The sequence below is a fragment of the Aspergillus fischeri genome, genomic scaffold (genome assembly GCF_000149645.3).
Source record: "Aspergillus fischeri NRRL 181 1099437636262 genomic scaffold, whole genome shotgun sequence".
Classification (NCBI taxonomy): Eukaryota; Fungi; Ascomycota; class Eurotiomycetes; order Eurotiales; family Aspergillaceae; genus Aspergillus; species Aspergillus fischeri.
In genome coordinates, this window is record NW_001509764.1 from 1,562,963 (window position 1) to 1,578,578 (window position 15,616).

General features: G+C 50.1%; 7 protein-coding genes across 7 annotated transcripts, besides 1 other annotated feature; 4 read left to right on the forward strand and 3 right to left on the reverse strand.

The window, feature by feature from the left end:
• Positions 1-1,400: 1,400 nt before the first annotated feature.
• Positions 1,401-2,361, forward strand: NFIA_099030 (isoflavone reductase family protein; the record flags this gene model as incomplete). The annotated part of the gene is made up of 2 exons (XM_001262165.1): positions 1,401-1,858; positions 1,914-2,361. The coding sequence occupies 2 exons, from the start codon at positions 1,401-1,403 to the stop codon at positions 2,359-2,361; spliced, it is 906 nt and encodes a 301-aa protein (XP_001262166.1).
• Positions 2,362-2,443: 82 nt separating this feature from the next.
• Positions 2,444-4,065, reverse strand: NFIA_099040 (MFS transporter; the record flags this gene model as incomplete). The annotated part of the gene is made up of 2 exons (XM_001262166.1): positions 2,444-3,615; positions 3,672-4,065. 2 exons carry the CDS (start codon positions 4,063-4,065, stop codon positions 2,444-2,446), a joined length of 1,566 nt encoding a protein of 521 aa, XP_001262167.1.
• A 475-nt stretch (positions 4,066-4,540) lies between these two features.
• On the reverse strand, positions 4,541-5,607 carry NFIA_099050 (oxidase ustYa family protein; the record flags this gene model as incomplete). Its single annotated transcript, XM_001262167.1, has 3 exons — positions 4,541-4,969; positions 5,022-5,290; positions 5,340-5,607. 3 exons carry the CDS (start codon positions 5,605-5,607, stop codon positions 4,541-4,543), a joined length of 966 nt encoding a protein of 321 aa, XP_001262168.1.
• A 758-nt stretch (positions 5,608-6,365) lies between these two features.
• On the forward strand, positions 6,366-6,985 carry NFIA_099060 (uncharacterized protein; the record flags this gene model as incomplete). Its single annotated transcript, XM_001262168.1, has 2 exons — positions 6,366-6,407; positions 6,467-6,985. 2 exons carry the CDS (start codon positions 6,366-6,368, stop codon positions 6,983-6,985), a joined length of 561 nt encoding a protein of 186 aa, XP_001262169.1.
• Positions 6,674-6,980: a microsatellite.
• A 410-nt stretch (positions 6,986-7,395) lies between the features above and the next one.
• On the reverse strand, positions 7,396-8,811 carry NFIA_099070 (NAD(P)/FAD-dependent oxidoreductase; the record flags this gene model as incomplete). The annotated part of the gene is made up of 2 exons (XM_001262169.1): positions 7,396-7,657; positions 7,706-8,811. The coding sequence occupies 2 exons, from the start codon at positions 8,809-8,811 to the stop codon at positions 7,396-7,398; spliced, it is 1,368 nt and encodes a 455-aa protein (XP_001262170.1).
• A 1,211-nt stretch (positions 8,812-10,022) lies between these two features.
• On the forward strand, positions 10,023-11,320 carry NFIA_099080 (aromatic ring-hydroxylating oxygenase subunit alpha; the record flags this gene model as incomplete). The annotated part of the gene is made up of 2 exons (XM_001262170.1): positions 10,023-10,840; positions 10,891-11,320. The coding sequence occupies 2 exons, from the start codon at positions 10,023-10,025 to the stop codon at positions 11,318-11,320; spliced, it is 1,248 nt and encodes a 415-aa protein (XP_001262171.1).
• A 1,371-nt stretch (positions 11,321-12,691) lies between these two features.
• On the forward strand, positions 12,692-14,795 carry NFIA_099090 (putative C6 transcription factor; the record flags this gene model as incomplete). The annotated part of the gene is made up of 3 exons (XM_001262171.1): positions 12,692-13,256; positions 13,307-14,164; positions 14,296-14,795. 3 exons carry the CDS (start codon positions 12,692-12,694, stop codon positions 14,793-14,795), a joined length of 1,923 nt encoding a protein of 640 aa, XP_001262172.1.
• Positions 14,796-15,616: the final 821 nt, after the last annotated feature.

Here is a 15,616-nt window from a genome sequence, read left to right on the forward strand (position 1 = left end):
CTGTATGCTACGCATGACGTCGGGTATTGGCTCTCTGAGAGATGGGCTGGCCATGCAGCACTGATTAAGCGAGATATGTAAGAGTGTGGGCTGTTGTTCCTTAGTCTATCTACTAGCGTAATGTCTGCCCCAACTATGCAGCTAGAATGAGGGTTTTCATTGCGGTTTGAATATAAAAGGGGTTGAGATCACAGCTGTGTTGGTTACTCGCAAGCATCTCACAATTTCGGCAAGCACAGTGTGAGAAACCCTGATTACCATGAGTTGGCAGAGTTTGGATAAGCGTAAAATTGCTTCTCGGAAACCCTCTAATACAAGTCATATGTTTTAATACCTATCACCACTGCAGCAAAGCTTCACCAACTCTCTTCTTTGTGGTCTAGGGTCGGTTCAGGCAAGGTAGCAAAGGCTGCCATTATGATTTCTATCATCTTCATCGTCCTAGACTCTGATTTGACCCATTTGATCCAACTTGGCCATAACCTTACTTAGCCCCTTCACACCTTAAGCTGGTTAGAGCACTGGGGGAAATAAAGTGGATTCTTTGATGATGATGGGTGTCTAAAGGATGGCTAGTATGTTTGGCTTTGATTAATAGGTATTTAAGGAAGGAGTGCAGAAATGTTAATGGAAGAGCAGTTACATAAATAAGTTTGATAGGGATGAAATGGCTACCATTCTAACTTTAATGCACCAAACGCTGGCATTTTAACTAGAGAGCAACCAACTGCTGAAAAGGTCCTAGGATCGGAGTGGATGGTTAAGCGGGTTCTGCCTGAATACAACAGGACAATGGATATGTAGAAGTCCACTTTGAGCAGTTATGTTGTATCTATCGTCCTTCTACAATGGTGCCACAGTGAGCTTATCGTCTCACGTACTCGCGAGGGAAGAAATGGATAGTGTCTGCGTTAGAGACCGAAGCCGTCAAGTACGCTACCAGCTTTGATCGACAGAATAGATAATGTGATGTGTAACATGAGTTTTAACACACAGTGCAGATCTAGACCCGTTGTAAATCATGTTCTTGTGTTCCCAGGCTGATCTTCAATAGATCTACATCTGCTGATCTGCACGAGAAAGACTAAGAGCTATCCACTGCAGGTAGAGCCGTGTGACGAATTGATCGTCATAACTACCCCTCCTTGTGCCTAGAAATCAAGATAGTGCATGTCCCCTAGAGCTATGGACTACAATTCACCAACGCAATTGCTGAACCCGCCTAATATTCAGCACAAATTCAGGACAATAAAGCTGGCTTAGGCAGAACAGCCCAGCACTAGGCAGGTGACTTTCCACTCGATATCGGCTTTGAAAAGCTTGAACGCTTGTAAGATATATCCAATACTCTTTTCAAAGGCAACCAACATCTTCTGACTCTCGAATCAACGTCAGTTTCTATGTCATCCCCTATAAAGAAAGTTATCGTCGCCGGAGCAGGCGGCCATCTCGGGCCACATATCGTATCTGCTTTCGATACCGATCCTAACTTCGAAATCTCCATTCTGAGCCGTCACTCATCCAAGTCCACATTCCCGCCTCATATCCCAGTCCATCGCGTCAGCGACAACTACGACGAAACCGAGCTTGTCAAGGTCTTTACCGGACAGGATGCGATCATTTGCACGATCTCCATGCAAGCCATACACCAGCAAAAGGCCGTGATAAATGCAGCTGTCAAGGCCGGTGTGAAACACTTTGTGCCGTCTGAGTTTGGCCACGACACGCGGAATGACCAGGCGGCTGCGATGCTCCCGCAATTCTACGCGGCAAAGAGACAGATAGTGGAGTACTTGAAGAGCAAGGAGGGGGACGGGCTTAGTTGGACGGCATTTGTGACAGGACCGTTCTTCGAGATGTAAGTCGACGGTCGCACTAATTCGTCCTTGTGGAAAGAAATCTGACCCGAGTAGAGCCGTCACCAATTTCCTAGGATTCGACATGGAAAGAAGACACGCCACGATTCTGGACCATGGCACGAATCGATGGTCGGCGACGACTCGCAGCACTGTAGGTCTTGCTGTGAAGAATGCGATGCTGAGTCCGGAACGGACCTCCAACAAGTACTTGTTTATCGAGTCATTTAATGTCTCGCAGAGGGACATACTCGCTTCATTGGAAGATGTGACGGGAGCAAAGTGGGACGTAACCTACCACGATGCGGAAGAGGAAAAGCGGCTTGCCTTGGAGAAGCTGGCCAAGGGGGACTATAGTGGAATCCCCGCGCTTATGCGGTATATAACCTGTGTCAAGGGGTATGGTGGGAACTATATGGACAGCGAGGAGAGCGCGAATAAGCTGCTGTCGTTGCCTGCAGAAAGCCTACATGAGGTTCTGGCCGGATCAACAAGGCATGAATGAGACTATCAAGATCATACTCTATTCTAGCAGTTGCGAAAGGGACAGATCACGCTATGCCTATGGAAGACTGAATTTAACAGCATTATACTCGAAGCACCATAAGTATGATCCCCACCAATGCAAAGAGCAGACTGCTCATTATCCACACCAACCCGACCCATACCCCGCTCAGTTTCAACCCAAGCGTGAATACATTCGTAAAGCAAAGACTCCCCAACACACTTCCCACCGACTGTAATATCTCGATTGTCGAGTAGAGCCTTGCTGTTTTATCACTCTCTACCAACGCCGTAGCCAGAGAGCGTGCGACAAGCGGGAATCCTCCCCCAACCGCATGGAGGCAAAGACTTGGGACCAAGAAGACAATATGCGGCGCAAGACCAACACTAAGTGATCCGACAGCTAGACAAGTAATACTTATCCGCGCGAGGTAGAGATCCCTTCCACGCAGCGACAGGTAATGCAAAACGTGTGTTGAGAGATAAGGAAGGAGGAACAGGAACACGGGGATGGTAGCAGCTGTGTGGAAGGATTTGAGGAGATTGGCCCGTGCTAGGGTCCAGCTGAAGCGTGTGGAGATATACTGAGCCAGGAACCCAGAGGAACCCCGAGCGAGCTCGGAGACGGCAAAAGCGAAGAGTAGCAACATGAGCCGGTGGTCAAAGATGAAGATGTCATGGTTGAGGAAGCGTCGAATCTTGCCCAAGATAAGACAATGTCTGGACGGTTTCAGGAGAACCTTTGGGCTGCAGTAGGACGATTCTTCATCGAAAATCAGCCCGCCCATGCAGGAAACTGGCTTATCTCCGTGGATTGAAGACTTCCTCTTCACGCAATGGTTCAAAGTCTCAGGTAAAAAGAAAGCACAGGTGAGGCCGATAGCAACAATTCCACAGCCGATCATCATCGGGATCCAAGGGTTCAAAGCCATTATTTGCGCGCTTATCGCGCCGGCGAGGAAAGTAGCAATCTCACCAACAACTCCAACCCGAAAGAAGAGTATCGGACGGTTTGAATCTGTCGTATGATCGGCCAACATTGTCCATAGCAGGGCCATTGCAACAGTTGGTCCCCCCCCAATGGTCCAGCTCAGCGCTGCGAGCCAGATAGCCCGGGGAGGGAAGGTATCAGAGAACCACAGTACGGAATTAGTGATGATTGCGTTCAGGAGAAATCCAGGAATGGTAAGACGAATGGCTCGTCTGCGTCCATATCGATCTGCCAATAAACCGTATGGGATAGCGCAGATGACACCTGTACCATGGTCAGACAACGAGATTATGTTAACGGACAAGAACATTGACACGAACAGAGTAGACCCTCGAGGAAATCTGAATACCCCTTGATAGTTGTGACTTCCGCCTGCACCTCTTCTATCTTACACAGCTGCTCTGCTACATGGCCCGAAGCCGGGAGCCGGCTCGAGTCGTGTGCACGCCAGTAGCCATCACACACGATGGTTTCGATAATGCGCACCATGGGACCTGGGATCATCTGACCCCCGATCTCAAAGGTGAGCATTATCGCAACCAGGGCGATCACCAGCCAACGACGGCTTTTTTCTGGTAGAGTAGTGTCTGAGGTTGAATCGTCGGGAGATACGTCTCCAGGCCCAGGCTGGCTCCTGAGATCTTCTAAGAGGAATGGAGCATCTTCACCACTGAGCTGGTGGTCATCGTCTGGCGGAACAACATGCCCTACCATGTTGGATAGCCTAACAGAGTGAAAAGAGAGCTGTAATATTCATGGGAACACGAGACATGGTCTTTCATACAAGTACAGAACCTTCCGTGAATGACGTATCCGTATCTTCATCAGTTCGGCAGATCGAGTGGGCAATGGAGGGGCAGTGGACGTGGAAGGCGGACGAGAATCCTTCATGCATGATGTATCACATAATTCAATACTGCCTTAAACACTCAAGGATCTGCATAGGTGGCGTGAAGGCGATCATGTACCATACAACAGTTCCCCGCTTATCACATATTAATATTGTATTGTACATACGCTTAGATCAGTGCGTGTTAGAGTTCATGTTCTTTAGTCAAGTGTGATACGTGCGCATTTAACTTTATGGAGCATGCGCATACCTTTATGGGTCCAAAAGCAACGAGTCTAGTCTTGATCAAGCAAAATAGTATGTCAATGTCTCTGCAATAGTCGTCATCGTCACATCTAACTAATGCCCTGCGCCGTGATGCGCATGCATATCGCCCAGACCTTCCTGCATATGATGCTGACCTAGCTTCTCACCCAACTCCGTCTCTTGCTTTTTCCAAGGCGCAGGCCAAACAAAGGCGTCTTTTGGAACTAGCATTTGGTCAAATTTGTCCGGATCAACAGCATTGCTGCGTTGCCAGTCGAGCAGCGCATTGAAATCGCGACATTTGCGATTCACACTAAAGTCCGGCCACGGAGCCTTGCGGTCTTCCACCCAGTTCAATGTCAGGAACTCTGTATTGGCATTGCATTGGATATTTTGTAGCAGGATGTCGGTGCAGTGACCGAGGTGTATCCACCACATTTTGTCCTTCTCGTCTAACTCCGGCTCGTAGCCGGGGTAATCGGCAAAAGCTGCTTTGCGGAGCAGGTTAAGGCAATGGATTTGCTGCGCTCTATCACTATCATGAATCCTATTGGAACCCGAGAGAGATACTTACATGCATCACATCCATCTGTACCATGTAGGCATCATCGCCCATTCCCCAGTAATCGTTGGCGAAGCGAGCCACGGTCTCCGGATCTTTACCCAGTTTGAGGATTTGCTCGCGGGTGACGACGTGAGTCAGGACCTTTTCATACTGCCCCCAGGCTGCGTCGTTCTCCGCGCCGGGCTCTTCTCGGGCTATTGAGACCTCGGGCTTAGCGAAGAGTGTCCCGTTTAACTTTGTCTCGAATCTTGGAATTTCTATCTCGTCGAGGATGGGCGCTTCGACGGGTTAGCCACGATCAGGAGAATGAACCGGAGCTAGACTTACACCACCATGCTATCGGCCTGAGGACCGCATTTTTCTCACTTGTCCGAAAGGTACCTATACTGAGGATCAAGGAAGCCGTGATAATAAGGATGACTACGTTTGCAATAGTAAAGTAGATCCAGGCCTTTGAGGTGCCTTCTTTTCTTGCGCCATGTGTGATCCGCAGGAGGTTCTCCGACTCGATGTCAGTGTCATCGTCAGCCTCTGATTTGAGGCTTTGAAATTTGTGCTCCCCAGTGAAGGGTTTGAAGATTCTTGAAAAGATCATGGCGGCGAGGACGCTCAAAAAGTCTCAATTGAGGAGGAAAAGGAGAGTAATTGTCCTTCGGACTTTAAATCTAGTACGCGGGGATTTTCTATGGACTACGTAAAATGTACGGTCTATAACTACAGGGACATCTGCAACACAAACAAAGTAGGAAAGACAAAAAAGCCGAAGAGTGATCCGTGCCGACGTTTATCACTACCTAGAATGGTGTATGATCGCCAATGGAGATCGTGTTCGCACATTGGCAAAATCGAGATTGATCTACACTCAAATACATGGAATTGGATTTAATCTAGTTTAGACCGATGTGACTAGAATCGAGGAATTGACATAGACCCCTGTTATTACTGGCTTATTCAATATCTACTCTGTGAGTAGCCTGTAGATCAGTGACGTGGAATATGCAATGTATCTGTAGTTCAGCCCACATAGCAATAAGCCAAAGCTAAACTGCGATAGACAGATCACATCCTTCTTTCTTCAGCAGTAGTTCATCCATCTTCGCACCCACAGAAACATGCTGGACAACAGTTGATCTATGGCGATCAATTCAGAGGAGAGTACGGAGGCTGGCTGATATGGTGCCGATCTGTTCGCATCCCCTCTCTTCTTCTAAACCCTGATAGGCCGCCTCTTGTTGAGCAACGAGTGGAACTGAAGTATAGGCTACTTCAGCTGAAGGCACATTGCCACATGCATGGGGACGCAACATGATGACGACTGAATCCTTCAGAGACCGAGTGCCTGCCACCTGCAGAATGCAGCCAGAGCCTTTCGCTATGCTATCCCTATCGGAAGCTGTGATACTCCAAGCGCATTCAGATGTGACGGGCACACCAGCTGCTCACTCTATATAAAGCACAACCAGTCTTCTACTCGTCAAACCTTCTTCCATCATCCAGTTTCTCTCTTCAGTTCCATCAAGACCTTAGCACCGCCTGATCTCATCACCAATATGCAGCTCTCTTACCTTCTGGCTCTCCTTGGAGCTTCAAGGATTGCCTGGGCCGTCCCTGTCGCAAACAATGACCAAGTCGAGTCAGCCTCTGGCGATCTTGAAGAACGCTTCTACTACACCCATTACGACCCCAAGAAGCGTGATGAAGAGCTCGAGAAGCGGTTCTACTACACCAAATACGACCTTGAGAAGCGTGATGGAGATGTCGACAAGCGGTTCTTCTACACCCATTACGACCCAAAGAAGCGTGATGAAGAGCTCGAGAAGCGGTTCTACTACACCAAATACGACCTTGAGAAGCGTGATGAAGATCTCGACAAGCGGTTCTTCTACACCCATTACGACCCAAAGAAGCGTGATGAAGATCTGGAGAAGCGATTCTACTACACCAAATACGACCTTGAGAAGCGTGATGAGTGAGGGCTCACCGTGAACTGCGCTCAGCTATCAATATGGTCGGGAGATTGAGGGCACTTTGAACCCTGGTGAAACATATGCCTCGGGCTCAGGCTCCATGTCTCGTACACTAAATGGGAACAGGGCCATGATGATTGCTGGTTTGTTACCGCAAATGCAGTATTTATGGCTTGCTTCTGTTTGTAATCGGCTTTTGGTAGTATTGATTGCAACATGAATGGATTCTATAGGCAGCTGTTAAGAATAGGTTCTACCGTAGTTTTCGACACCACAGGGCCACTCTCATGTGTCCGATACATGAAAGTAATCTTCGATGCGTGATTAGCTCCCTCTCATCTGCCTATGAGCTGGATGTTCTAATGTCTGACCTGAACAATCGTAAATCATGCTACCATTGATAAGCAGATCTATATCTACATCTTGGCCTGCCGTACAGCCAATGCATTCGTCAAAGACAAAAGACTGTCTCGTTCCTCAGGGGTAAATTCCCGTCTATTAGGACCTCCACGGCTGCCATCTCCTCCCTTCCGGCTCTTTTCCCCAGTGAAGATGTCCTCCCGCGAACGGTCTTTGTACTCGGTATGGAACCTCCATTTCTCGGTCAACTCCGGGGACAATTGTCTCTGAAAAGACTTGGCAATGTATTTTCCGATGTTAGGGAGGAACTTGAATGCACTGCACTGATGTTAGTTTCTCATGGTAAGGATTCGGTGGTGTACATACTGCCCAGTCCCGCCGGTAGCGACGAACAGATTGGGATGGTCAGGATGATAGTCGAAGATAAAGTCGCCTGTCGGCGTCTCATTATACCAGCACAAACATGTCTTCTCGAAACCCCTTTCCACCAGCTGCGGCAGGATCTCCTTGAGACCTGCAAGCAGTCTCTGCATACCTTCCGCGGGGATGAAGTTTGCCCGCGCGGAGATAGCCCGACTGGGTGGTGAGGATACTTGCTGGTCCGACGACAATGTGTATCCAAAACTGTGGCAAGCGACCTTGAGGTATCCCGTCTTTTCGTGCGGAGGGAAGCTAAAAAATCCAGTCGAGAGATTGAAAATAATAGGCAGATCCTTCAGCGCCCTGACCTCCTGCGGCGTAAGCCGCACAAAGCCCACAATCTGCGCCGTCGCCACCATTGAATTCCACGAGGGGATCAGGCCAGCCGTCCATGCGCCCGTCGCCAGGATAAATTTGTCTGCTGCGATCCGTCCCCCATCAGCCGTCTTGACTGCGGTAATGGTCCCGTCCGAGCCCTTCTCCAGCTCCGTAACCTGGCCATGAGGACCCGTCACAAACGACACCCCAGCAGCAATACACCGATCCCGCAGGCCCGCAATCGCAACACCTGCATCCGCCCACCCAGCCGCATTGTTATAGAACCCCTCGAATCCCTCCCCGATCGGCGTCCCACTGACAGCGGGAAACCGCGCGTTCAACTCCGCCGCATCCGCCAAGGCATGCCACTCGGCCCCCATCCTCGTCAGGATCTCCTTCGTCTTCCGGATAAAGTCCGACCCCCCGACTTGAACAAGACCAGCCGGACCAGTCCGCTGCGCCGTCCAGACGCACGGCGTGCGGTGGAACGAATCCGCATACTGAGGGCTGGTGTTCCACAGATCGTACGCTTCCTTGCCTAGCTGTGCGTATACGGGATCCCCGTAGTCGAATCTAATCACGCGGGAGATATCGTTGCTTGACCCGTCGGGGACTGGCGGCATGTGTCTATCCAGCACTGTGATCGCGGTGAAGCCATCCTGGGTGAGATTGAGGGCGGTGGAGAGGCCGAAGACGCCTGCGCCGACGATGACAACGCGTTGATTCTTGTCCATGGTGTTAGATTCGATAGCAAGGATGGAATTCTGAGTGGGAAAATGATAGTATTATGACTTGTGGTCTCCTCATTGGAGGTGGGGAGCTGGATAGCCGGATCGGGCACAAAGCCGAACCGGCTTGGCACGGCTCGTGAGCCGGGCCCACAGGAGCTATAGCTATACAGCTGGACAGCTGTAGCCGGGAGGAATTGGACCTTGTATGGGGCTTCGGGTTATGCTTATCTGGGTAGTGCGGTTGCTCGTAGGATATCCCTGTGCAGTAAGTTGGCATACTCCGTTTGTAGATCTTGACCCTATTCGTTCCGAGATGATCATCGAGTGTCTTGTCTCATTAGGAGGTTAGCTAGAAATTCGTGGCCTTGTGGGACCATGAGACAAGGGTAGGAATGATAAGTTTCTCAAACTGTCTTAGTTTGTTCCCTGAAACAACAGGATAATATTACAGAAGTATAGTTGTATACCCTACTAGCTATCATGGTATCGGAGCAGACATGGCATGATTCAACCCTACAGGATACGAACACGGTTACGCCATACTAAGCTGGAAAACATGAATTACCGAGTCCATGGAAAAGAGAGCAAATAGGTAGTCCCTGAAGAGTGTTTACAAATATTGTCATACTGGTTGGCATGATTACTGCCGTCCACTGTTGGTTTTCCGTCAGACCACTCATCACAAAAGGATAGCATGCCTTTTTCTGGTAAGGTCAGTCAACAAGCTTTACGTCCGTCCGAGTCTGGACTCTCAGACAATGATTACGCCCCAATAATCTTCACACCTCAATAATCAACATTTAGCAACTGCCGCACCGGTAGTCAACCGGCCTCGGTGGAGCTCAACCGTGTCCGGCGCCACCGGTTCACATCGTCCAGTTCCGAGAAGCGTACGTCCATAATGTTCCGGGCTGGTTGAACATGTGGCAACTTTGTGAGAGCATCACGATGGTATCACAAGACTCCGGCAGATAGGCTGAAACCTCCGTCTCGGTCCTCTGACGCTGTCATTCCTTCCGATCCTGCGGTTCTCCAACCGGTTCCGCTTATCGAGTGTCTGGAGACGACATAATGGAGTACAGAGGTAGCGTTCCGTGGGTGCAGCTGCTATATAAAAGTCTGTTCATCTTCGATTGAGAAGTCCTTCACAGTAAGCAAGCTCATCTTTGTCATACCATTAAGGAAGAAAACGTCTACTCTATCCATATACCAAAATGGGCTCCTTGTGGAACTATCTTGGCCTTGGCTCCACCTCCGCCAATGGCGAGAAGAATGCCATGCGCGCTTTGCCGTCCTCATGGTACACCTCTCAGGAGATGTTCGAGCTAGAGCGCCGGGCGATCTTCTCCCGCAAATGGCTGCTGACCACCCACAAACTACGTCTCCCCAACCCCGGGGACTGGCTCCGCTACGAGGTCTCCGGCTTTCAATTTGTTATCGTCAAGGACCGCGAGGGAAACATCAACGCCTTCCACAATGTCTGCCGCCACCGTGCATTCCCCGTTGTCACTGAAGAAAAGGGAACATCCCGCATCTTCGCCTGCAAGTACCACGGATGGTCGTATGGGCTAAACGGCAAGCTGGCCAAGGCGCCGGGCTATCAGGAGCTCGACGGTTTCGACAAGAGCAAGAACGGCCTTTTGCCGATCCACGTGCATATCGACGCCAACGGCTTCATCTGGGTCAATCTTGACGCTGGCGAGATACCCGAGGTCGCCTGGGAGGATGACTTTAAGGGAATGGACCTGCTGCCCCGGTATGAGCACGTCAAGTGGGACGAGTACACCTTTGACCACACTTGGGAGCAGGAGGGCGACTATAACTGGAAGATTCTGGCGGACAACTACAACGAGTGCTATCACTGCGCGACAACACACCCTGACATTCCGTCCATTGCTGATCTGAGCGCCTACTCCGTCGAAACCAGGGACGGCGGCATTATCCACGATGGGCGCAGCAAGCCGGAGCAGGTTGCAGCCGGATTGAATCCCGCCAGCACATATTTCTTCCCCAATGCCTCCATAACCGTCTCGTAAGTCCTATCCTCTCACGTATCCAGCATACCCAACTAACCCAGTAAAGGCCCCACTTCTTCTTCATGCAGCGCTTCGTCCCCCTCTCGCCCACCCGATCCATTATGAAGTACGAAGTCTACCGCAACAAGAACTCCTCAGATGAAGACTTCGAGACAATCAACCAGATCTACAAGCGCATCATGTCCGAGGACAAGTACCTCTGCGACCTGACACAGAAGAACCTGAATGCTGGCGTCTTCGTCAACGGCGAGCTGCACCCCGAAATGGAAAAAGGACCGCTGTACTTCCAGAAGGTCGTCCGGGATCTCGTGGTGGAGCACTACGAGCGTGAGCAAAAGGCCAAGCAGGAGATCTGGCCCGCGAGGCAGAACCTGCCGAAGACTGCGACCGTCAGCGAGAAGGATATTTCGTTCTGCTCTAGTCTGAGCTGTCAGGCGACTGAGTGCGTGCAGCCGCCTGCGACTATTGCGTGGTGATTTCTTTTCTTTCTTCCATGCATTTGGCATGTTAATATTTGTTGGTAATGAGACTGTTTAGATATGGATCATATGAATAATGAAGTTTTACTATTGAATATATTTATCGCTTCTTCCCTATCCAAGTGTGTTAATCATTCCACGCTCAAATGTGATCTTGTGGGAGGAGTGTGAGTGGCGTTGGTGAAAGAGGATTGTGATGAGGTGTCGCGGAGTGAAGGCTGTTATCAATGCTCAGGGGTGGTAAACTAAATATTAGGTAGAAATATTATGCTTTTCAAATTCCCTTGTCATTTCAGTTATAGAAGCACTCTTTACATTTATTTTAGCGGTGTAGACAGGGTGGTTGAAAGTTAAATATGTTCTCAGCTGGAATATAAAAAGTTTCGGCGTGCAACAGTATATAACTATATATAGCCACAGCCCATAGGCAGGGAAATCAAATAGCCAGCCAAGATACCTACTACCAGAGGGGTACCATACCAGCGGTACTGCATATTCGATGTATATATCTAAGTTAGTATTCACTATCCTGCTATGTAAGTATTTTATCTCAATACTATATGAGCATGCCATATTCTGACATACTGGCTGTGGGATATATGTGGAGATAGTGGCATTTAGTAATACAGGGATACCAGCAAACAAGCTAAGAGAGGGGAATGCGGGGCCGGCTTCTCTTAACTTCAGAGATAGTCATCTTGTTTCCACCTGATTGGTGTATCCCGTTGATAGCATTCTTATGGTTTGATCCGCCGTCCAATAGGCCATTACTCCGTCCTATCTTGCCACTGCTAGGGCGCATTATGGAAGATCTAGCCCGACGTGGACAAACTTCCCCGTTACAAAGAACTAACTGAGTAGGCTTTCCAGGGTTTATCTAGTGACAGTTGTCTAATCAGGGCGATATCACGAGGCCAATCATGCTGCCCTACAGGGGTCAATGCTCACTTCCCCGCGGATTGTCGTCCCCTACTTGGATGGTTGATCTCGCTCCTCAGCGAGCCTTGAATGTCATCATCGTCATCTTCTTCTATTGCTCAAATATTTGGTGCATATAGTTTACGAGCTCGTCTTGACATATTTAAGCTCATTCGATATAATCATCGTGTCTATTAATAAATAATGACCCCGCCGGAAGGCACTCGGCGAAGACTTCGTTCCAACCACGCGTGTCTGAATTGCAGGTTAGCACCTCGCTAATATTCTCTACAATCAAGACTGAATGTGAAAAGGAGAAAGAAATCTCGATGTCCTGGAGAGAAGCCTGCCTGCTCGTGCTGTGTACGGCTTAACCAGTCGTGTTTCTACCCACCCGTGTCCAAGCCAGGATCAATAGGTGGCCAATCTGTACGCAGGCTCTAGTTTCACATGAACCGCGCTAATGAGATCCAGAAGGACCGACTCGCCGAGCTCGAAGAGAAAGTAAACCTCATCCTAAAAGGAAACATGTATGTATCACCTCAATTTGCTTCGACCAATTGCTCACGCTGGCGCAGACCAACCCGAGGGAGGGAATCAGTCCTCGAAGATGCCAAAGATCTCACAGAGGCAAGATTCACACAAAGTAGCCAGCCTCGCGATCGTCGCGACTCGAGCTATAGCGACCCGTCGCCCCCTAATCTCACTTTTGATGATACCAGTCCCCAGCCTTCGTCGCTGGCCGTTGCCCGAGCAGTCGATCTGTACATGAAGTATTGCCACCGACAGCCCGTCTGGTGCTTTAATTTTGAAGAACATGGGGATCTGGAATCCTTACCGGAAGAGCTCATCTGTAGTATCATTGCGCTGACGGCGCGGTTCTCGCACGAGGGGGAACACGGGCAGCACCATGCGGATACGGCGAAGAGTTTAATTATGCTGCGGATTGCGAATGGGACGGTGGAATTGAGTACGATTGAGGCTCTGTGCTTGCTGGCGTATTCTTCGTTTATTGGTAGGTGTCCAGATGCACTTCAGCTGCATGCGAGGTACTGATTGAAGTAGATGGCGATATGCACCTTGGTCGATTTCACCTCGGACTTGCATTTCAGCTCTGTCGGTCTGCTCTGCTCGACACAGAGTCCGCCTATACTCCGGGAGATCCCCACATAGAGCGGAAGAAGAGGTTATTTTGGAGTCTACAGCTATTGGAACAGTCGTATGGCCGTCAGACCGGACTGCTGAGCATTCCCTCGGAGACCTGGCGTCCGGTGGACTATTTCGCAAGCAACGGCAGAGAACCACAAAGAGACGCCGAGAAACCTCCCCCATTGCCGCGAGACACAATCGGCTGCGCTACGCCAGACGACACTGGCATCTGGAGCATGACGATCCACTTTGGCTGGGTCTGGAGCAAAGTACGCACATATGTGTCCGACTGTGCAAACAATCGACTGCGCGAGCCCTGGCGTCACGAGTCAATGTATTCCATGGTTCTTTCCGACCTGACAGAAATCGAGAACCAAACACCACTTTGCCATCGATACGACCATGTACGATTCTACGATCGACAGCCGGACGAACTGATCGTCAACCGCGCGTACTGGGTCCCCTGGCTCAAATTACAGTTCATGTACCATGCCATCCTCACCGTGCTCAACCATCCTTTCCTGTACATCATGGCCTCGCGGCATAACCCCAACCTGGCCATTCCGAATAGTTTCTGGCGCCGCTCGTCGGAGTTGGTACTTCTACATGCAACATGGATCGTGCGTATGATTGACATGCTATCGGACAAGGACGTACGCCTGACCGATCCCTTCTTCGCGCATGTGGCTGCGATCGCTGCGACGGTGCAGCTGTATTACTGCTGCGCTGGAGACCCAAGACTAAAGTACAAGTCCCGTGCGGATCTAGCCCGCTGTAGGGTGTTCTTGAGGTCGTTTGTACCGTTTTCCCGGGCCTGTGCATCTTTGGTATGTTCCCGTCCCTGATGGCCAAGTCGAGGCTAACAGATTAGAACCGATCTCTTGACCGTATGACGCGGATTGCAGCCGGCACAGAGAACGTAGATTACGACAGCTGGGTTCCGTCTAAGATCCATCTGAACATCCCCTTGATGTGGGATATCCTCCAGTTCACCTGCAGCGACGATTCCTATCCCGCTGTCCCGTCTGGAAGCCTCTTGCATTCCTCACTCAGTGCTTCCGCAACCAGAAACGACGCAGAGGAAAGCTCTACACTCGAAATCATCGTGACGACATCACCTGAAGTAACCGTCAACACCGCAGACGGCGGCCAGGGCGTCCCTATGCCTCTGTATCGGGCCCCGAATTCGTCCAAGGACAGCGATACGAGCCCAGCTACAGCTCGACGGTCTATGCCTCCCCCAGACGCAGTGGTAGCTCCGATCGACAGCCTTATGCTCAACACGCCCTGGCTATGGGCTGATCCGGCGCCATTTGGAGACGTGGATGATCTCGATTATAGCACGTCCGCTCCGGCGATAGGTGACATTGAAGGTTCGGCGTGGTGGAATCTGGGAAATCTATAACCTGCATACAAGCGCCAGGCGTTATGAAGTTGTGATTGATCACTCCATGATCCTCCAGACTGTGCACTGCTTATATTCTAGGACTAGGACTAATGAGCCTGCCGATACGCGTCTTACAGCCTGGCATCAGCCACGAATGCACCACCTGAACTCAGCGAGTCTCTCCCGTGCGACATAATGTCTTTCCCTCCAGCAAGATCACAGCTCAGAGCAACTCCTAATTCCCACCAGCGAATACCACAAACGCAGCAACTACCAGACGATATCCCAAAGCGACTGCCCGCCCGCATTGACAGCCAAAGCAATTCATGAGTCCCCATCGTTACAATGAGCCCCAACGCAGATTGTATAGCTAAGATTCGATATAGGATGAAGCACTTGCCGTTGTACAACGCCGTTTGCCATTCTCGAGTCGCCTCATTGTCACGGTCTGCGATCCATAACTCCGAAGCCGAAAGCAACGCCATATCGAGCATGATGAATCCTAAGTCGTTCACCATAATGTCGAAAGTGATAATGCCAGGTGTGTGGAAGATAACACACATCATTTGTATAACCACTAAGACATTCACTCCGGTCGTACATATTAAAGTGGACTTGAAGGACAGCAGTGCCAGCTGTGGTGGACAAAAATAACGTAGATGAACCAGTAAAAATGCAAGATATACGCAGAGGAATGCCATTCCCGAAGCGGCAAACTTTTCCCCTCACAACCCCACATGAACACGTTTCGATGACGAAAATGATTAGATAGGAGAGGCAAGAGAACTATTTTTACTCCTCTTGTCTGGATCCCGGCTGCCGTTCCATGGCCGATCATC